At 50.4% G+C, this 21262-nt stretch overlaps 2 protein-coding genes across 8 annotated transcripts; one reads left to right on the forward strand and one right to left on the reverse strand.

Annotated features, from left to right (window-relative positions):
• Positions 1 to 204: 204 nt before the first annotated feature.
• Positions 205 to 17359, reverse strand: MRPL46 (mitochondrial ribosomal protein L46). Of its 7 annotated transcripts, XR_012675207.1 has the most exons (7): positions 17084 to 17359; positions 16412 to 16604; positions 15622 to 15795; positions 8122 to 8282; positions 6316 to 6625; positions 5022 to 6190; positions 349 to 4560 (listed from the first exon to the last, which is right to left on the reverse strand). XR_012675207.1 is itself a non-coding variant. In XM_075159892.1 (5 exons), exons 1-5 carry the CDS (start codon positions 17357 to 17359, stop codon positions 6530 to 6532), a joined length of 900 nt encoding a protein of 299 aa, XP_075015993.1. In that variant the 3' UTR covers positions 4754 to 6529. The 7 variants fall into 7 exon arrangements, 4 of the variants coding, with proteins under 4 accessions (XP_075015993.1, XP_075015996.1, XP_075015995.1 ...); XR_012675206.1 differs by having other exon boundaries at positions 350 to 4560; positions 5022 to 6625; XR_012675208.1 differs by lacking the exon at positions 15622 to 15795 and having other exon boundaries at positions 205 to 4560; positions 5022 to 6625.
• Positions 17325 to 21233, forward strand: MRPS11 (mitochondrial ribosomal protein S11). Its single transcript, XM_075159896.1, has 6 exons — positions 17325 to 17410; positions 17625 to 17738; positions 17968 to 18057; positions 18819 to 18948; positions 20348 to 20413; positions 20863 to 21233. The coding sequence occupies exons 1-6, from the start codon at positions 17358 to 17360 to the stop codon at positions 20968 to 20970; spliced, it is 561 nt and encodes a 186-aa protein (XP_075015997.1). The 5' UTR covers positions 17325 to 17357; the 3' UTR covers positions 20971 to 21233.
• Positions 21234 to 21262: the final 29 nt, after the last annotated feature.

Genomic DNA, 21262 nt, shown 5'->3' on the forward strand with positions numbered 1-21262 from the left:
ATGCTGGGAGATGCCGACGGAGCCAAAGGTTTCTCCCCAGCAAGCCAAGGCAAAGCCACGGCAAACTTGTCTTTCTTCCCACATGGCAGCTCTCCGCGTCCCGTTTGGGTGTCATTATAGGTAATTCCCTGCTTGACGTCTCGTCAGAGGTGGGGGAGGGAGGCACCATTTCAAGAAAAGACAAAAGGGCTCTTTCTTCATCAGCATTAACCTCAGGCAGCTCTCGAGAAAAATTCTGGGCAATTAGTGGAGCATAAGAAGATTTATAATTGAAATCTAGTTTGTAGCACTACAGGCGGCTCCCTCGAAAGACATTTCTCAGAGACCAAAAAAAAAAAAGGGGGAGAAAAGAATAGAGAGAGACAGAGGGGGAGAGAGAACTAGTTAAAGAGTTTTAAAATCTCGCCGAAAACTCCATTTAGTTTAACATTGCATGATAGCTTTCATAATTCAGAACAAAGTGCAAAGCTCTTTAATGAGGCCATTAATGACCCTTTAATTTACTCCACCAGGGCTGAATTCATAAAACATTTATGTTCCATTTACACAGGATTTTCCTGAGACTCTTCGGGGCAAGTCACCATCACAGAGCAGGTTGGATGAAACAGAGGGCTCTTCTCGTCTGTTCCCTCTCTTCTCCACCCTGCCGCTGAAGCTCCACGTGTGGCTTTTAATTCTGCTGGAGAAGCTGCAGGGACCCAGGAGGAAGAAGGGCCATTTTTGACCCTTCTGCATAGCAAATAGATGCAAAGCCCTCTCTTGTTTTTCTGCTCTAGGAACAATGAAACCCTTTTTAAGATCTAGCTGGGGCATCGACTGCCAGCCTTAAAAAACATTTTTTTAAAAATCATTTTAGCCCAGCTCCAGTTCATTACTCACTTGCCCGCTGGGAGAGGTCTCGCTTGCGATATCAGATTTGCTTTTGGGGTAGCGCTGTTGATCTCGGAGCATCTGAGGGGGGGATACGTCCCACCAGCTTTCCAGGCTGCTTCCCACCCCTTTGGGTGGTGATGGAGGGAGGGATGGGGGAGGCTCAAAGGATGCAGGTCTGTAGGTGGGTGCTGAGGCTGGTGATGCTGACTGCTCCATATGCTGGGGAGGGCGGGCTGGACTGGGAGCGCCTGCCAGGCTGAGCAGAGGTGCACACCGGGCTGCTGGTAGAGGTGGTAGCTGAGATTGTCTCTTGGGATCTCAGTATCTCCTGTCCCTGCAGCTGTGGGAAGCTCAGAGAGCTGTCAAGGCACACATGGGGCAGCACCCTGCAGCGAGAACAGGGCTGGTTCATCACCCCAATTCAGCACTCTGTGAAGGCCACACCTGAGCTGCAGGCGATGGTCCACTCAGGTTGTCCCTTGACCCAAACTAAGCTATTTGTCTCTCAATGGTTTTTCTTCTGTAACAGATTGCAAGCAGGGAGAGACACCTAGGAATGTGTAATTGCTTGTATTGGCCGAAACATCTTTTTTAAAAAAAGAAAAACAAAAAACCTCTTCCTAGTTTATTCCAAAGACTTCACTCTTGTTTCTTCAGAAAATGACAGTTTCTAAGCACCCTGAGAAAAAAAGAGCCATTAATCATCACAACCGGGTTCACAGCGTCTTAAGTTTGCTTTTACCAGCCTTCTCATCTGCTTTCTCAGCTTCAGGACTGTTAAGCACTTCTGGTCTGCTTGTGTCCCTCTAAGGAGGGTTTCTTGCACTAGCAGAGACAATATTCATGGCGAACTCAGGACAGAGGTGCCAGCCCACAAGGAACAGTCCCCCAAAAGCCTCTGCAGAGAGAGGCAAGGAAGAAGGTCTCAGGCTATCGGCAGAGGAAAAAGTTAGAGCCTGTTGGAGAGCACGACAAGAGTCAATGTTTCCAATATCTATAAATGACAGCAACAGCCCATGCCTGAAGGTCTCCAGAGCTGGGTCTCCCTGCAGCATGTGTCTGGTAAGGAATGGGGACACAGTCTGAGGGGGAGTTTTATTTTCCATATCACTTGCCCTCTTCCCCCTCAAGTTCAGGTTGGGTTGTCATTCTCATTTCCTTCTTCACCCCTGATTTTGCCGACGCAGGTTAGAAACCTGATGGACCGTCGAGGTACTGACACCGCTTGCGTCTGTATGGTTCATGAGTCATCCTCCTCGTTTCACAGTTAAAAGGACTGCTGACGTTGATGCCCTCAGAAAGGACACAGCAGCAGGGGCATCAATACATCCGAAACCATGTCAGCGCTCATCCGCAGTGGGCTATGTGCACACCGATTTGTTATTGTAGGGTCTCTTGCGTGCACCAGGTTCTATGCACTGGGTTTGTGGTTGTAGGGTCATTTTTTTACTTCAGGGGAAGGAACCAGAGAGGAAGATTGCTTGACCTACCTGGTTCATTCATGCAGAACTGCTTTGTAGCGTAGGGTCAAGTTTGTCAGAACACTTACATCACAAAAAGAAATTATGGCCAAAAGAAATTTTAAACGTGGACAAGAAAAAAAAAAAAACAAAAAAAAACCAAAAACCCCACAGATATTCTCTCCAATGGAGAGAAAAAAAATAGACACCATTTTTCAAATATTCTAAGTGATTTTGGAATCTCACACTCAAAAGTAATCTAAGTACTAAAAGCACCAGGACCCTGACAAGATAAATAGGGTAACTGGTCCCAGTTCAAGTCCAAAGTGCCCAGTGTCAGCAACACAAGTGATGTTGCAGGAGATCATTAATGTGCAGGGGTTGGGGAGGGAACCTGCAGCAAGACGATGAGGCAAAATGGAAGTGGCTGCCCAAGGGACCAGCGCACCCGGCAGCAGAAGGTTGCCCACTCTGTCTGCCATAGTGGGATGCTCTCCATCCCGGTGCGGAGGTGGGATGGCTCTCGGTGGATGCATCTAGCCTTTGTGGACCACAGAGGCAGGAGAAGCCAAATTTCCTTGCTGAAATCACGCCCAAAGGAAAATGGAGAGGCAGAAGGTGCGAAAGCAACAGTGCTAGGGGAGCCCACGGATGGAGCTGGCTGCCCCCAGGGCTGGGAACATTCCTGGGACGCTGTCCTGTACAGTGACGGTTGACAGAGATCAGGGAAAGGAGCCAGGTCTGAGCAGCACAGGGACCTCCTGCTGTCACGCAGAGCTGCCTGCGGACTCGGATGCTGCGGGGGCTCCCAATCCCTTTGGCTCCGGCAGCAAACAGCTCTGGGCAGCTCCAGGAACAAGTTGCCTTAGTTTGATTGTTATTTGATTTCCAGATACATCAACGCAGGGATCCTATCCAAACTGGACCCCAAATTGTTTACTAAGCACAGACTGCCATTTAGTTAGGAACACATGGGCTCTTATTATTATATCTCCCTGGAAAAAAACAATGGTTTAAATAAAGGGGAAAATATTTAGTGAAAATCAAAACTTGCACTCACACACACAGAGGCTCTGACGTTTCATAACCACCCAATTCCCCGCTCCTCCATCCCGGCTTCCTGCTCAGCACATCCCTGCTTACAAAGACCATCTCCAGGGAAGCCTACAGGCAAAGGCTTCAATTTTCTTAGGTTACCCATGTTGACTGTGTGGCCAGCCACATGGGGTCAAGACTTGCAGCCTATGAAGTACAGGCAGGCTCTTGAAGCTGCCTACGATTTATTAACATTTCCAGGTAGCTCACACACCTCCCAGGCTCCAGGAGCTGAGACCTCGCAGCTACCGCCCTTGAGGGCACGCAGTACTTGAAGCCAACAGACACACCACCTTTACGAGGATCTTTCTGTACTTTAGCTAAAACCAGAAATGCGCAGTTCCAGCCACACTGAAAGACCCCTGCACATATATCCATGAGTGACCTGAGCTCCTCTGAGCAGTCCAAGATCTCCCTCCACCACTGTAATCCTCAAGCATCCACTTTCCTTCTGCTGCTTTAACACCCCCAGGAGAGGGCAGCTGAAACATTTAAAGCCTCAATTTGGTCACTTTGACAGGCCCCAGGAGGTGAGCCAATGCTCACAAGGTGTCTGTCCTACTGGTGGTGTTGATGCTGTCTGCAAATCAAGATGGTTTCACAGCCCAACCACGAGCTACAAACGGGAGAGGATCAGCAGGCCAGTGGGAAAGCCCTGTTTTCCTTGGTACAGCTGCTGGACCTTATAATCAAGACTATGTGATACACTGATGTCATGCTAGTAATGGTACAACTCCCTATCAGCCTAACGGCACAATGGGTTTACAAAAGGAGCAGTATATGCAGAAATATGCATTCATGCTTGCTAATCGCTCATAAGCCTGTAATCCTGATTCTTTCTTTTCCAAATAATAAGTGCAGATCTATTAAGACCCTATCACTAGCTGCATGCTAAATTCCTCTCTTCGTGCCTGGAATCTGCTGCGTACCCTACACGTTGTGGGGCAGGGGGAGACTTGCCATCCTCGGCAGCCCTCAGCCCCTTGTAATGACGACTGTGACGGTGCACGCTTGAAAAATCCCACCCTGGGGTTTCTTCCTCACCTGTACCAGGGGGAGCACATGGAAGCAGCCACAGCTTCACTACCGATTCCTTTCTGGAGGGTCTGAGGATGCCTTCTGGAGGGCATTTCTGCATCAAAATGAAACACATTTACTCACAGGCATGCATGTAAGCAAGGGGATACCCCGTGTCAGTGTTTGACAGCCTCCTCCAGCCACCCCTGGCAGAGCTTTTCACCCCCCTTCTTGCCAGCTGTGTCTCAGCGCTGCCAAATCCCAACTTCCACCAGTATCCCCAGCCGCAGACAGCTACTTCCAGGGAGTCTTGGTATCAAACAGCATTTTATTACCATTCCCCAGCCACTGCATGTATACAACCTGGAAATAACCCTTCCAGGAGTGACAAAGTAATAGTCATTAATTACACAATTAATTTACTCTTTGGCACTAATAAAAAAAATGAATTTGTGTTACAAAGGAGGAGAAAAAAAACAACTAAGGATTTGTTTAATTAAACTACAATGTATTGAAAAACCAAGTAATTTTAATGATACAGACAATTCCGTGATTGAATAATTAGTAATTAATTACCTACAGAAATGACACTTTCCTCTCTTTAAAGCTATTCATTTTCTTGTTTTTCTTTTTTGTTTTCTTGCATGCGACTGTCTTCAGGGCACACAAACCATGGGAGCGAATTGCTGCGTGGTGCATCAGCTACCAGCTTGGCTCTGTATGCGATTCCTTACCTGCGGGCAGAGGTGCCACATCCTCACCTCTCGCATACCGATGCCCACCGAGGAGCGACCCCAGACCTCCCTCCCCAGCCTCCCTCTGCCCGTAACAGCCGCTCTCTGTACCGAGAGCTGAACAAAAGTGGGCAGCAGTGCAAATTGTGACTCCAGCCACGAAGAGCCGCTGGGACAGAGCTGACAGGCAGAACAGCTACAGCCTTCTGTAGAGGGACTCAAGGAACAGACTGTTAGCCCAGTGCTATATATATATTATGCTTATATGTCCTGATGTTAACCAATGTTATATATATATTTTAAGTATTCATGTATTCATAGCTATAAAGGCCTTTTCTCTACTTGAGCTAAATTGTATAACCGTGACCTATTGTCCCAGAAGGCTTTTTATTCATGTTAAATGGGTACTGAGATTAGAGCGCTCCGTGGTAGTAGGTGCAGAAGCATTCTGGAGGAGACAAGGGAAGACGGATGGTCCTGCTGGGGCTCAGCAAAGAAACCAAAAACATGAGAACCAAGCAGCTCTGCAGCATGGCTGGCTTCACATCCAAAAACTCAGCTGGGGGGTTGGCTCACTCTTGGGAGAAGGACTCTTGTCCCCGCCCCAGGGAGGTGCTAACTGTACCCACGGAGTGGGGACACCAGTGCCCAGCAACACACCCCTCGCACACTCACATGTCCCCAATTCTGGTCGCTCCAGCTTCCCATGGTGGTTCCCAACCGCTCACCAGTCCCATCTGTTCCCCGACCTGTAAGCCAGACAGACTGGGCCAGGCTGGCCTCCGCGGTGCCGCTGACGGCGATGCTTCACAAGCGCTCCATGCTGCGTCTCCAATGTGCTCTTGCGCCCTGCCCTGCTCCCTGGGGAGAGCGTGCCCGCTCACGTTGTCCCCCGCAAACAGCGCGATTTGTCGCTGGCTCCTTGGTACCCACAGGAGCCTCCAGCCCCATGACAGAGCCCAGATGCACCCTGGCAGCTCCCAATTAATATTCAAGGGGAAGCACAATCTCCTTGGAAAAAGCTCTGCATCAGCATCCTGCAAGGAGCTCACGCGCCCTCGTCCCTCCCTGCCCAGCCAGGGGATCACTGCAAATCACATTAGTGAGATTGGCAGGTCCCCTGCTGGGATCTTAACCTTTCTCCGATGCTGGGGGACCCCTCTGGCTGCTGGCTTTGAGTCTCACGGTCACACAGGCGCAGGCAGTGAGATGTTCCCAGCCTGTTTGGTCATTCCCAGTGACGCCGAGGAGAGCCCCCAGCTCCTCAGAGACGTGTTACCTCCACGCTGTCTTGGGAAGAAATCAGGACAAGGCTGACCTGGGTGCTGGTGCCAGCACGCGTGGTGGTGATCAGGGCTGCTGATGTCCCCTCACGGGCTCTGGCACTCCGGTCGCTCCGACGCAGTCAGGGTAGAAGTGGCAGCAAGCTGGCTGCTGGCTGTTACGCTGGTGCCAGATGGTGGATGAGATTAAAAGAATTTGATTTTCAAATAATCCATAAACCTGGCTGAGCTAATGTCATTTCATATGCATTATCTTGTAATCCCAGGGAAGAGAATGTTTCAGAGCAAAGAGCCTTATTCTCCCTCCCCACAAGGACTCTAACAAGCTATAGATAATCCCCTTTTTGCTGGAAGGTGCTTATAGGGACCTACGACACCCAGAGCGTGGCACAGGGGCTGCGGCTCTGCGCCGGTGCCTGGGAAGAGGACAAACAGGCACCCGGCACCGCAGGGCTGTATTGCCCTGAGCTTCATAGGCGTGGGAGAAGCACATAGCAGGGCCCAGGGACACCTTGAACTCAGAGCCCTGGCAGATAAAGAAAGGATTTTGCCACTCCTGCCCCCTAACAGTGCATGGGAGTCCATGCTGCATCACTGGGCGTAGGGGGGGAGATACATCCCCTCTTCTAGGTAAACCCACTTTTAGGCCCACTTTTGGGGATAAACCCCCAAAAGCCCAACCCAATCAAAAGGCATGCTGTGCCACCCTGCGGAGAGGATCAGGCCCTCCCTGGTGACTGAGCCCCACAGCCAGGGTCTGGCAACCGTGCTCCCTCTCGCAAGGTGAGGGACAGCATGTGGCTGAAACCTGGACACTGCTGGAAATACCTTCACTGCCCTCTCCAAAGCAAGTGCTGCACAACCAGGCCATAGGAAATTCATCCTCAGGGATTTCTTGACTTCTCCTTGCCTGTGTCAAACACCTACAATCATTTTTTCCCCCTACCCCTACTCCATATGGATGCATCCTTTCTGCACCCCCATCCCTCCCTAACCCCTGCACAGCGCCCCAGGCAGCCCTCAGCACCCACCCACCATCCACCCTCGGATGCTGCCTGCCTGCTCCCTGCCTCTTTTCTCTGCCCTAGAGACTCCTTTGAGCCTCCGGTTACTTGTCAAGCCTCCATGGAGCAAAGACAACCCTCTGCCAATTGCTGGAATCCTTCAACAAGCAAGGTACCAAGCTTGGGCACAGCGGTTAAAAATTGGTGGTCACTACTCCATGCTCCAGGTTCCTACACTGGAAGGAACCCAGTGTGAGAGCTGGAGCAGGAGGCGATTTTAAGGGTGAAAGGGAAGGAAAGCTCCATGGACAGGATTTCCCAGTCACTGCCTGCCATCTAGTGCCTAGCACCGAGCGGTTTCACAGGCAGCAAGCGACACCTGCCTCCATCCTCGGGGGAATTTAGCTCTTAAATTAGAGCCTGGGACAATTGCTCATCAGCACTGGGGAGTTCCCCAACGTGCTCCTCACTCTGGGCCAGGGCCAGGGAGAGGGTTTTGGAGTCAAGCAGCCCAAATCCTGGTGGGACCTGTCAGGGCAAACAGCCCAGGAGTGAGGAGAGGTGATGCTGTGTTCCTGCCCAGGTTGCAAACGTGATGCCCAGCTACAGCACGCTAACTGAATACAACACATCTTGCTTCACCGCACACTGTTACCTTCACGGTCGTGTCGTCATCGTCAGCAGCTCCAAGCAAAGCAGTACACACAGACATTGCATGAAGAATGCCACAGACGGGCAAAAAATAGGGAGACAAATGGAAGCGCAAGGGAAAGGGGCAAAGGGTGAAGCTTGTCAGCTGTGTGGGAGACTGAAAACCTACAGAAAATAAGGAAACAAACAAAAAATAACCAGGCAACACTGACTTTGTGACTTGGATATTCTGGCACTTGGAGACACTACTGGAGTTTCCCACTCAGTTCAATCCATGAGCAACCATTGCAGCAGGAACACAGACCCTACAAGCTACTTGTAGCCTTTGGGTCAGCACCAACAGCAAGTGATTTGGAGTCTTTTGCAGGTCTCCAGGCAATTTGGGGGCCTGATGCTCTCCCTACCCTCCCTTCAGTAGAGGCATATCTGTGGTCATCTTAGGGACTGGTCATCTGTCAGCTTCTTGTCCCTCTGAAAGAGCTCTGATACCTACCCAGCCACAAAGGCAAGAAAGAACAGGCAAGAGAGATACAGCTCACCGCAGTCCTGTTTCCAGGCAGAGAAAATTAAGGGATATGGAGTCTGGAAAGGTCTGGGATAGGCAACATCTGTCCTGCTCACTGCCTCCAGCCCCTGATAGATCAGGATCCTCTAGCATGCTGCTGGAAGGGCACCTTCTGCTGCGCCACATCCCCTACTTCTGAGCAGGGGATGTTGAGCTGTGAGCACTGGTGGAGCAGGAATGGAAAAGTGGCTCCCCATGGGTGCCACCTCCAGGAGTCACCTGTCCTGCACCCTGAAACGGGGAACTCGCTGCCCCTCCACACAGGGCACTGGTGGGATCAGACATCCCAAATTCCCAGCCTCCCTCCTCACCAAGCCCCTAATCACTTGGCTGCCCACTCCCCATCACATCCCGCCGCTTTCCTCAAGCTCATCCAACATTTGCAGCCTGTGCCATTTGCTAATACCACGGCTCGGGAAACGATCGCTGTTTTGCAGAGGGCGCCTTGGGTCTGACGCAAATGGGCTGCACTAGTCATTTGGAAAAGGCGGGCAGGGCAGGGCAGCAGCTTACAAACACCCAGAACCAGATTTACTGATTAGCACATGGCTCCGATTTCCTCCAATGCTTCCAGAAAAGCAATAGGCGACATTAACAAAAGGATTACTCAGAATTCAAAAGCAAATGGGATTTGTGACCCATTATATTAACCAGGGACTGGGGAAAGCTCTACAGAGAAAGAATACTGCCGGCAGGTCACCAAACCAATTATTAAGAGCTCACAGATCACAAAGCTAGATATATACACACATCAAGATAAATTTCTATTTGCCTGCAGAAGCAGGATGCTGCCTGAGCCACCCTCCCAACCCACTGTGCTTTTTCTATGTGCCCATTAAACCTGGATTATATCTAGTTACTTCCCCCAATAATTCACTTCCCCCACGGGTTTAATGCTGTGGAATAACATTTGGGAGGGTAAAACCTGAAAGGAAAAATGTAATGGGCATAATTACTTTGATAGATGAGAGAGAGCAGAAAGCGGGCAGGCAGCACGTGGTGGGAACAGGCCAGCAGCACACACGCTCACCCCTGACATCGCTCGCCATCCTCCCAGCAGCAGCGCTGGCCCGTGCCTTGTGCCCCGACGTCCCCAGCTTCCCTCTGCCCTGACGCTTGAGAGGAAGAGCAGTCCTTAGACCCAAGATAACTGGCCTCCAACATGGGCTCTCACCCTCATCTCCAGCAGAGATCAGCTTAAGCTGCAAACTGTTAGTTGTAAAATGTTTTCCTAAACTTTTGCCTCCGTTATTTAAGAGATTGGATGTTCATGGGTAGCCAGGTAAAGGGCTGGCTCCTGCTAGCACACTGTCCTGCTTCTGAAGTAGGCTGTGATGGTGAGTCCTAAAGCCTTGTATACACTGCATAAAGGCTTTATTGCCTTGCCTAGGTTTTGAAGAAGCTTCATTTTAATGTTGCTGAATAACCCTTCATATTTCAATTGAGAAATGCCCCTGGATCTACGATCATTGCCTATGAAGTCCTGACAAAGGATTTTATACACCCCAAAGATCTGTTAGGGAAAAGTACCCTTGACAGCAAAGCTGTATCTAGAACTACCTGAAGGGGCTTCCTGCCGTCAGTATTTTGTACTCACCTCATGAATTCCTGACTTTGCTTTTTGAGGGTGTGGTGTTAAGGATTGGGTATTATCAGCAAAACTTCTGGAGTACTTTTACCCTGAGTCCAAGTTTCCCAGTAGCCCCCCCCTTCTTTTATATTCATTCTTACCTTTGCAGAGATTCACCCAAGCGCTGCCTTCTGCCTGCCCCACTCTGCGTCCTTCCAGCATGCTGGCTATATCAAAATACAGGGATGATTTCACAAGAAAAGGGACGTAAAAGGTATCCTCAAAACAGAAGGATGAGACCTAATCCACTCATATCATGGGTGACCTCAAACAGATTTTCCATGCCATGTTCTGCTGGGTCTCCAGGCTGCCACAAGCAGAGCACCCCACGCTGCTCCTCCTGCAGGCTGCTGAGCACAGCAGGAATAGGCAGCGCTCACAGAAACACCGGGCACTGCCAGAAAAACTCCCTCCAAGGAGACAGATCCCTTCCAGCACAAGCATGGGAGCTTGAACAGAACAAAAGCAAAGTGACTGATGCTGCTGGAGATGCCTTATCCTCCAGGACAGGGAGTGAGCCCACAGGTTGCCCCAGCTGGGATAGCCTAACTCCTACCCACCCCGAGCCAGCCCACCCCTTGCCCCGGCAGGGAGGGATGCTGCAGCGTGCTCCCTGCACCGGAGCAGCTCCCCTGCTCTAAGAAGCTCATGGCTGTGTTTGGGAGCAATAGCATCTCTCCTCCTACAGGTTTTTAGAGAGCAGGAAGCAGTATAGCCCGTGGCTCCAGCAGCCTCTCCTGGCTCTGCATGTATTTATCTTCCAAATGTTGAAGCCTTTGGTTGCTTGGAGCCAGCCAGGAGGAGCAACAAATAACAGCTTCCTATTATGTGAGAAAGCGTGCAGTTCTGAACAGTTCACACTGTTACTGTACCACAAGACACACGAGCGGGGCTCTGCTTAGGGAGCGCCAATCCCCGAAACTCCCGCAGACAGGGAGGCATATCAGCTAGGGAAGGTATTTGTAGGGGAAGTAGACGAAAGCTGTACCTGTGAAGCTGTAAAGTGCTTTTATTAGGACTTGTTATCTCTCCTTCACTGGAAGAGAGTACTAGCATCCAACTTGTCACAAAGAAAACCTTCATCTCTCTCTTCTAACATGGTGGCTTAAGCAATGACTTAGATACAGGAGTTTTAGACTGCAACTGATCCTTCCATTTGTTTCTGCTCCTGGAGGCTTTTAGCAACAGCTGCTGGACTGCATCGCACCAAGGAAAGGTCATCTTGATATGCCTCCTTCCCCCGTCAAAGGAGGGAAGGATCTGGCTTTTGCATATCACCCTCATGGATGGAAGCATCCTGTGCTGAAAATGGCTTTGAGGAGCAGAAAGTCTCCGCAGTCTGACAGGTCTCCAGCTTCCTCCCCGATGCGCGCAGTCAGGGGAAGATAACGCTCAAGACGCTGGCGCTGGCAGCCGCAGCACTGATCTGACGCTGGACTTCTTAGATGAGCCCCACATCGCTGCTCTCAAAGCGAGAAGCCACAGGTCCTTTCCAAAACACCTCTCTCCGGTGCACACTTCACAGGAGAGCTCCTTGAGTGATCTGACTGTGTCTTGCACTACAGAGCCACAGCAAACTCGGTGCTTTCCCAGGTATTTGCTGTGGCTTCAGGTTCTGGTAGAGAGATCTCGTGTGAGGAGGCCTTTGCCTCCAGGTGAGAAAAACCCTCCAGGCTTTGGGTGCAAACAAGCTCCAGACTCTCCCAACACCCAGGCATACACTCGCCTGGTTCTCAGTCACGTTTGCAAGGGGAGTTTTGCGTTTTGTGTTCAACACAAGCTAAATGCTCCCCCTGTTCTTTGTGCTGGACCGCAGGAGGCACACCGCGGCTGCGGCAGCTCTCTCCCAGCCACAACTTGACAGGCTGCTTCTGTTCCAGGCGACAGAAAAGCGCTCTCTGAAAAGGTTTTAAGGCTTTGTGCTATCCTTTCACTAGTTACCGGCAAAATATATCCCACCAGCCTGCCTGATCAGACTTCTGCTACTCTGCAAGGAGTACAGGTATAGGTTTGCACTGAGTGGAAAGCCTGCCTGCAGCCACAAGTTCTCAAAGAAAAATAACAGCCTCAGTGATCTACCGCGGGACCTCTGGGAGTAGAGAGGAGGTGAGAAGATACAAACCATCCTCTCTGCTAGGAAATCTGCATGATATCCTTCTGCCTTCCCTCTCACTGAGGTCGGAGCAAGGGGGAACAGGCCACACAAAAGAAGAACTGAGCAAAAGCACACACGAGTTGCAGGATCTGGGATTGTTTGCAGCAACTGGTTGAGGGTTTTTAAATAAAATCAACCACAGGAAAAAAAAAAAGCCGCTGTTCCTATGCAAGCTGCGAGCAGGAATTTGTGTTTTAGGTGATGAGAAAACAACAATCTCAGCTTCCAGAAAAGACCAAGCTTCTCACACACCTGCTACCTGTAAGAACAAAGGCCTGAGCCCAAGGAAAAAAATTTTTTAAATGAAGGAGGCTGTTGATTCTGAGCTTTCCACTGCTGGAGGGAGCTACACCTCTCTCAGCACAGACAATGCCCAAAGACTTGTAGCCTGAGCAAGCCAGAGAATAAGAACTGCCTGGGTTTGAAGATCAGCAAGCTTCCAGTACAGCCTTCTCTCACTTTTGCGTTCCTCGTTTTGAGAGCAAATAAGCACTGATTAAACAGCATTTTATACACTTTGAAAGCTTCATTTCAGCAACACAAAACCTTCCTTTAGCATGGGAAATGGGGCAGAGATCTTAGAAAAGGGCATGCCCTAAGCCTGTGCCCACAAAGCTCTGCTCTGCGGCTGTGCGCTACAGAGCCAGCGACGGCCTGAAACAGGGTGGTAGGGAAAAGCCTAATCCTGAGCTGACTGCACCCATGGCCCCGCAGGCTGGTGGGGCACAGCCTGAGGGGAAGGACCCACCTCTCCCCTCTGCAGGAGCTTTCAGTCCCGGAGAAGGCAATCGTCTCCCCTTCAGCAGTGCTGACCTCAGACAGAAGCCAAAAAATCTGCAGTTTGTCAGGCACATATTCTGCTCCACATTTATTTCCTCTTTGCAAGTGCTTTCTGTCGCAGACACAGCCTCCTCCCCAGGCCTGCGAGGGTGCTTCAAGAAACCAAGTTTTGTTTTGTTGGTAATTTATGGCAAGCCTGCAGCTCCCAAACTGCCCAGCGTTAGAAAACAGAAGGCTGCTGTGCTACGCCCCTACACCAATGGCTTGTGGAGTGATTAAGGATAGCTTTAATTTGAGGCCTGCAGCTCAACAGCTCCCAAAGGATTGATAAAATACATATAGCAATCTCCAGTTCCACCTCTGGAGGTCGAACTCTCTCCCGATGATTAACGGCAGCTATTTGCTCCCTCTCTCCCTGCTGCTGAAGAAGGCTGATTCTCTGCAAGGTCCAGCCAGCACTGGGTCCACACTCTGACTACCAAACAGCAACATTTACAACCAGAAAAAACCCTCCAAGAAATAGAATCAGCCCCAGAGAAGTGAGACAGCACCATATAAGCCCAGGATAGATGTTCTAATAAAGAAATTGGGGTGATAGGGTCAGGCTACCTGAGGCAGACCTGGCTGGGCTGCATTAGCAGTGCTAGCCTAACGCAGCCGGAATGGGAGCTGAGAACTCCCCAGAGCCACCTTTGAGGCTGCTCCCAGGAGGCAGCAATGCTAAAGCAGCCTTCCCCCGCCAGCAAAAATTAGCCTCTCAGCCCAGACAGAGTGACGCTGCTCAAATGTTACCCTCTTTCAGTGTCTGTTGCTACAGCTTGAGGCTCAAGAGGAGGGCTGCTGCCTATTCCTCACGCATCCGTGTTCTCCTCGGCCACTGCGTGTCATGGGCTCCAGGCCAGAGGCAGCTCCAACACAGATTAAACGTAAATAAACTGTGAATATCCCAGCTTCCAGCTCCCCAGAAACCCACCTTGCCCAGCCTTGTGTCCAGGAGGGTCTGTTCCCACTTGAACACACAGATAACCCTCCAGTGCTGCTCTGATTAAAGAGCAGGTGCCAGAAACAAGCATTAGCCATTGCTTAGAAGAAACCATTTGAGCTCTAGACTATGACAGGAGTCTGGTGAGGAGAGCAAGCCTCCCAGCTACTACAACCCCAGGGAATTGCACACTTGGGAGAGGAAAAGATCACAACATGGATTTCCAGAAGAGGTGGAGGAGGATTCAACAAGAGCAAAGAACTCCCTGAGGAGAGCTTCACTTCCAAGTAGAAGTTTTAATATTTATTTAGTACAGGCCCAGTGAAGAGAACTGGGAAATATGGCAAACGCAAGTTTTCCTCCAGAGCCCGAGTTAACATCCCACACACACAGACTATACAAAGCAGCAGCTGTGCTCCTCCCTGGAGCCATGTCCCACATCTTCCCCATCTGCTGGAGCACAGCCTACCATTTATAAGTCCAGAAGGAATCGATTGACTTTTTTCAGGTATTCTGACTTCAAGTAATCTCCCAGCTCATCCTTTGTGACCCACAGGTAGTCTTCCTTCAGCTCTGCCTGGGACAAATCACTGCTTTGGAGGAAGGCTTTGAAGAAGAATACTTTGGCTCCCATGTTATCCTCAGTCCTGATGGCCCTGGGGAATTTATACTTGTAAATCCCATATGGCGCATTCCCCAGGATTTTGGCTTGAATGTGATCTCCTGCAAGACCACAGCAACGCAAGAGAAAGAAAACAGAAAACAAGACATAAGAACACAGAGCAACAGTAAGTGCTTGTATCTGGTTCAGACTGACTGTTCCCTCTTCTTAGCGGAAATACTGCCAATTGTAATGTTTTCTCATGAAAAAACAGCTTGCCCTGGAGTCCAGCAAGTCCTCTCAGAGTGACAGAGGGAGGGAGAGGGTATCAAGCTTGGCCAAGCCACAGTGAAAAGCAAGAACACGTGGGTTTGCCACCACCCATCTGCCACAAAAGCCGCTACGGGGCTACAAGAGGGAAAGAAAAGCCGTACACCTGGAGCAAGCCTAGACCATTCGAGGGGCATCTGGTGATGCTCCAGCATCAGACAGCGAGGGCCAGCTGCTGGCAGCCAGAGATCCCAACTTGCAGTCTGCCAGCCCAGTCAGCCCCCCACATGCTGCAGTTGCTCTGCAATGGGACACAGTTACAGAGCTGATCACCCAGGATCACGGCTCTTGCCAGAAAGCCCACCCCATCGAGCTCCGTCCCTCTGCCATGAGATGCCTTTTCCCAGCAGATGGGAGGTGATTTCCTGACGGCAGATGGCAAATACCCCTCAGATAGGGCACGGGAAGAAAACCACTGGGACAAAGCGGAGGGAGGGCCAGGCACATGGCAAACTACACACCCAAAAACGTAGCCATGGCTCGCTCAGCTGTGCTTCGCAGCGTCTCTCCAGGCTGCCATTCCACTTGAGGCAGGAGCCACAGCTCCTGGTTACCGATTTTCTGTTTCACCAGAAGCATCAGGTTACTGTCCAGCTTCCTGTTCAACGATGTTCGATTGTTGTTTTTATCAGCATCTGCCAAAAACCAACACATGTTGGCAACAAAATCCCCTGGGAGCACTAGTCTGATCCCTTTGATTCATCACCTCTCTCTGTCTCACACCCTTCCAGCAATAATACACAAACATGGATACACAGAACAAGACAAAAATCTAGACAGAAATGCTCTCAGTCACTCTGGAAGCCAATGCAGGATTCAGCTGGAACCCACTGCTAGATTGCACTCTACCTGTTTCATTTCCAAAGGGAATTTACAGCAAGCAGCCTGGATCTCCAGCTTAACAAAAATCAACAAGAGCGCAAGGCAAGCTCAGGAACCAAACAACCCATGTCTGGAAACATCGTCCATTTTCATTGCTTTGCTCTGATAAGGTTGTGTGAACATGCACTTTGCAGCATGTGAACACTGACTCCCTTGTCAGCCGGTTAATTCCTCATGCACTAACGGTGCTGCCGTGGAGTCAAGACTCTCTTTAAAACAAAAAAGCCTTAGCAAATGCCTTCTCTCCACTGAATTACACTCAGCTGTGTAAAAAAGACTCAGCAAATGCCTCCCCTCCACTCAATTGCACTCAGCTGTGTTTGGCAGATGATCGGCATGTTCTCACCCACCATGAACTTCAGCCTGTACCTGTTATCCGCGGAGCAGCTTCAAATTGCAGTAACTTCTGTTCCCACTTGTCCTCCAGGTCTTGAGCCATAATGACCGTTTTGCCGGGTGCTTCATCATCATCGTACGTGCTTTCCTTCCTCCTCCTGAGCTGCTCCTCCTCCTGCAGCTTGCGGATTTCATGATCAGAATAGTGGCTTTTCTCCAGCTCTATCTAGAAGGTTAACACAGAAAATTGTTAAGGAACCAGCGCTACGGGCTGGACTTGGCAAGCAAAATTAAATTATTTCTACCTCAGTGAATGCAAAATGATGGGAATTTCCCTGAGCTTGAGCAGGACTTCCCTGCTCGCAGCAAGAGCCTCTATCAGGGGTACCAACAGCACTGAGGAAGACCACGGGAGCACTACCAAGACCCACGATAGCCGGTGCAGACAGCAAATTGCCCCCGGAGCACCCAGCGTTGCTTCATGGCGAGGAACGACACCACCCAAGGTGCCCCCAGCCCCGGGGCCGTCAGCTCCTCCCAGCCCCCGGCCTGTCACCCCCCGGGGCTGACAGCCGCGGCCAGTCCCCGGTAGCGCCTAAGGCGCTACCGGGGACTGGCCGCGACTACCAGCCCCACAGGGTGCTCTTCACTCCAGCCCTGAGGCAGCCATTTTCCTGTCAGCAAGCCCCCAGCGCCCCTCTCTACCTGCCCCATGAGGGCCGCCATCTCTTCCTCCTCCTTCTCGAGGGGCTGTGTGATGCGGGGCAGCCGTAGCAGACACATTGCCCCGAAGAGCCGCCACGGCCGAGGCGCGGCAGCGGTACAAAGCCACCGACCCCAACCGGCCGTTCGCTGCGTGGGCGCCGCCATTATGCTGCCGCGCAGCCCACAATGCACCGCGCGGTGCGCGCCGCCATCTTTCCTCCTCGCTCCCATCGTGCCTTGCGGCGACCTCATCGGGGGTGCTACGGGAGCCGCCATGAGCGTGGCGCTGGCGGTCGCCTGGCAACGGCTGCTCGGAGCGGCCTGGGGGTGAGCGGCAGCGGCGGCGGCGGGAGCGGGCCACGGTGAAGAGGGGGGAGACCGGGCCGGATCCCCCTCGCTCTGGGCTGACCGCTGGGATCCTCCCGCCCCGCGATGGCGGCCGGCAAGGGAGGCCCCGCTGGGCCCGGCCCCGCCCCGCCCCCAAGCAGCGCCCGGGGAGGCCCCGGTATCCTCACCGCCGGCTGCCGTTTCTTTCCCGCAGGGGCCGTACTGCCACCCTGTGCCGCGGTCTACGCACCAGCCCCCAGAGGCTGCAGGACCTTGCGGAGGCGGCGGCCGCGAAGGAGGCGGAGAACCAGAGCGCGACCGACTTGAGGTGAGACGGCCAGGCCGCGCGGGGAGGGCTCTGCCATTTGCCTCTTGCTGGGAGGTTTTATCGCCTTCGGTGGTTTTTCAGCCGAGGAAGGAAAGGAGGTGACTTGACTCAATCACAAACGCAGCTTGTGTCTTCTGGAGACTTGATCCCTTCTTTCTTTCCCAATGTGAAATAAAACTTTGCAAAATTTAAAGAGTGAGTGCCTGATAACTCTTGTTTTGCTCCTCAGCCCTTTAATCCTGCAGAGGAACTCCATGAGATGGGATGGAAAGGTCTATGAAGAGATCCCAATAGCTCACATCAAAGCTACATACAACAAGTAAGCACATGAGCTGCTCCATCCCTGCTGTCATGCAAAATAAAAGCTTATAACATACCCAGGCTTTGGCCAGTCAGCGTTTTGATCAAAAGGCTCAAAGGAAGAAAGCCAGGGGAGTGGTGTTCATGACTGGGAAAGTAACAATACTGAATTCAAACCTCAGTGCTGTTCAGGAAGCATAACTGTCCTTATAGTGTCTTTAACAGCAATAAGATTGTTATTACACGTTTTGACTACATTCTGATATGAATCATTAGATGCTGACAGCTTTAATGGCAGATTACTTCCAGCCCTCCACTTCTAGCACTATTGCTGTACAGCTGTTGAAAAAATTGTCATATTCTCCATGAGAGATGGTTGTGTTTCATTAGTGATCCCTAGTGTGATATTTTATTGTTTCTTAAGGCTCTTTCAAGTTCTAGAAATGTTTTGCGCATTTTTTTAATAAACGGAAGAGGTAAAATGCTCACAGTGAGAGGTGGGTCTGAAAGGGCTAAGCGGTATCTGAGGTGTACCTGGATAAAGTATACCTTATCCCGGAAGGTTTTGCCACCTCACTCAGATTCTCTAGGGTGACCAGAAGGTCACCGCTGGGAGATGTCTGCAGCAGGTTCGTGTAAGTGGGGTACCTCGAAAGGGACTGCTGAGTTAGGGTGGCTTGGAGAATGTGGCGACCCATGCCAGGAAGGTGAGCGAGAAGAAACTGGAGAATAAAGCTTTGTTGTAGCTTGCTGCTTTCTTTTGCCCCTCTCTTTCTGTAGCACCCACATCCAAGTGGTCAGCTTTGACAACAGGCCGTTTGCCCATACGTCCTGTGGCACAGAAGGCTTCCAGAATGCCAAGAAGGGAACTGCCATCGCGGCACAGACCGCAGCCATGGCAGCAGCAGTGGTGAGTCTGCACTGATGATCCTCACCCTCCCAGAGGGGAGCACTGACTGCCTCCCCCACTACCTGGGTACGTGCCTTGCTCGCAGGCAGCAGTCCAAAGCTCTGTTCCGTAGCGCTCGAGCAGCACACTGCTGCTTGCTGACAGTTTCTCTAGCTTCATCTGACACACTGCACATCTTCACACGGACAAAGCGTGTTTGAAACAGCAGTTAGAAATGCCCAGAGGGTGAACTTAGCTGTGCAGGTTGTGATTGGGAAATGTAACTTGGAGCCTATCCTTTTCTAGCTCCTTTTTTCTAAGTGAACATCTCTCAGCCATTTTGGAAATGTAGCCCCTGAATCAGCAACAGTTCAATTTTTGCACTGTAGGGGACTGAGCAGCGGCTGTAATTACTGGCTGAATGTTTTATATTTGCTCTCTGCCACAGGAGAACTGAGCTGCTGCCAGCAGTTCCAGTCAGAGAAGGTGATGTCCTTGCACATGTAGTTTCCAGCTGCATACAGTTTACTGTAATTGTTTCTAAAAAACCATTTGGGTGTGCAGGTGGCAGGAGAAGATGAGGCTGGCTGTGTCATGGTCCTCATTACAGCAGAATGAGGCAAGGTTAAACTGAAAATCCTCATCTTAAATTAGCTTTTCCTGTCAGAGGTGTTTGGTGCTACTGCTGGCCAACAGCTTATTGTGGTTGACTCAGAGAAATATAAGAACATCTTCACTATTAATCTGTGCTCATCAGGGCCTCATAACAGCTGCATAGCTGTGCTTGGCCAGATTTATTCTGTCACTGTTAAAGTTGTTAGTACATTAATTGCACCAGAACACAGAAAGCGAGAGACCCAGAGGAGCTCCACCCACATGGTGGCAGCACAGCTATGCTTTGCAGCAGGTGTTTTTCATTTTCAATTTGCAAGCCCCTAGAATTTTTGCACTGAAGGTGTGGACTCCTGCACAGCAAATATAAAGCCTGCCTGCTTTTCTCATTTACCCTCTAGAAGGAATCCACTGATCACAGGAGCGAAGTCGCTGCATTAGAGAAGGGAAAACAGCTTTGAGTTAGTCCTTGTTAGTCCCTTGCCAGTTCAGTCACGTATCCATGGATATGTCATTTTCTGCCCTGGCTTTAGGTCACAGGTAGTTTGATCTTAAAGCTTCCTCTGTATGCAGAGCTGACAGCCTAGCACAGGAGTTCTACCAAAACTGCCACGGCTGTATCCAGGCCTCCTTTTCTCCTAGTGTCTTTGTGCAATAATATTTGTCTTCTGTATCCATTACTACCTACTGTTTATTTTTACTTAAAGAATACTACCATAGTGGGTCAAAAGGGAATGAAAGACTCCAGGGGAGCCAGAGCAGCAGTAGATATATCAAAGAGAACACTAACGAGTTGTTCTTTTCGCAGAAAGCACGTGGGAAGGGTGTATTGCATGTACGAGTCATGGTGAAAGGACTGGGACCAGGACGCAAAGTAGGTGTTGGAGTTTCTTTTCGTATTTTTCTTTCTTAGGCATCATTCAGGTTTTTTAAATTCAGGCTGGTCTCGTGACTATACCTATTAACTTGATTTTTCTGAAGGTGATGTAAAGAATCCATCATTCAAGTGCCTAGCAATGAAATTTTAGAATCATTAGAATTTTAGAGTAATATCACTTTGGAGGCAGAATAAAAGCTGTATTTGGGACTTCTTCCAACTAAAGTAGGAAAATTGATGGGAATGCTGATGAAAGGACTGGAACAGATAGGTTTAAACTGCGTTTTCTGATACAAATTACTTATTTTTAAGATAATTACAAAGTAGAACATTGGAACAAGTTGATTTTCGGATGGGGGACCAAACTATTTTCCCCTGAGCTTTTTCTCGTCTCTGCAGGTCAATGTGTTGATAACAGCGTGTCATTTGCTGTCTTGTTCTTCCAGGCTGCCATCAAGGGTTTGACTATGGGAGGTTTGGAGGTCATCTCCATCACTGATAACACCCCGGTTCCACACAATGGCTGCCGCCCACGGAAAGCCAGGCGAATGTGAGAGGGGAGTGGAAGAGACACACAGCTTTCAACATCAGTTCATGCAACAGGGACTGGGTTGAATGTTGCTCCTGTGGCAGATTCTGGAAAGCCACCCTCCCTGGAAATACTTGTTGAAGGAAGCTTGAAGAAGAGAGACCATCCTGGGCCTTAAAAACTCAGGTGGTAGAAGCTGGTAAAAGCAGGAATATGTGTACTCCCTTAGTGGAAAGCCTCTCGTGTACAAAGTTTGTTGATTAAAATGTTGGTCTTTTGACAGCCATTCCTGCTGTGTTCCCAGAAGTATTTTGGAT

The sequence above is a fragment of the Calonectris borealis genome, chromosome 11 (assembly GCF_964195595.1).
Source record: "Calonectris borealis chromosome 11, bCalBor7.hap1.2, whole genome shotgun sequence".
NCBI lineage: Eukaryota > Metazoa > Chordata > Aves > Procellariiformes > Procellariidae > Calonectris > Calonectris borealis.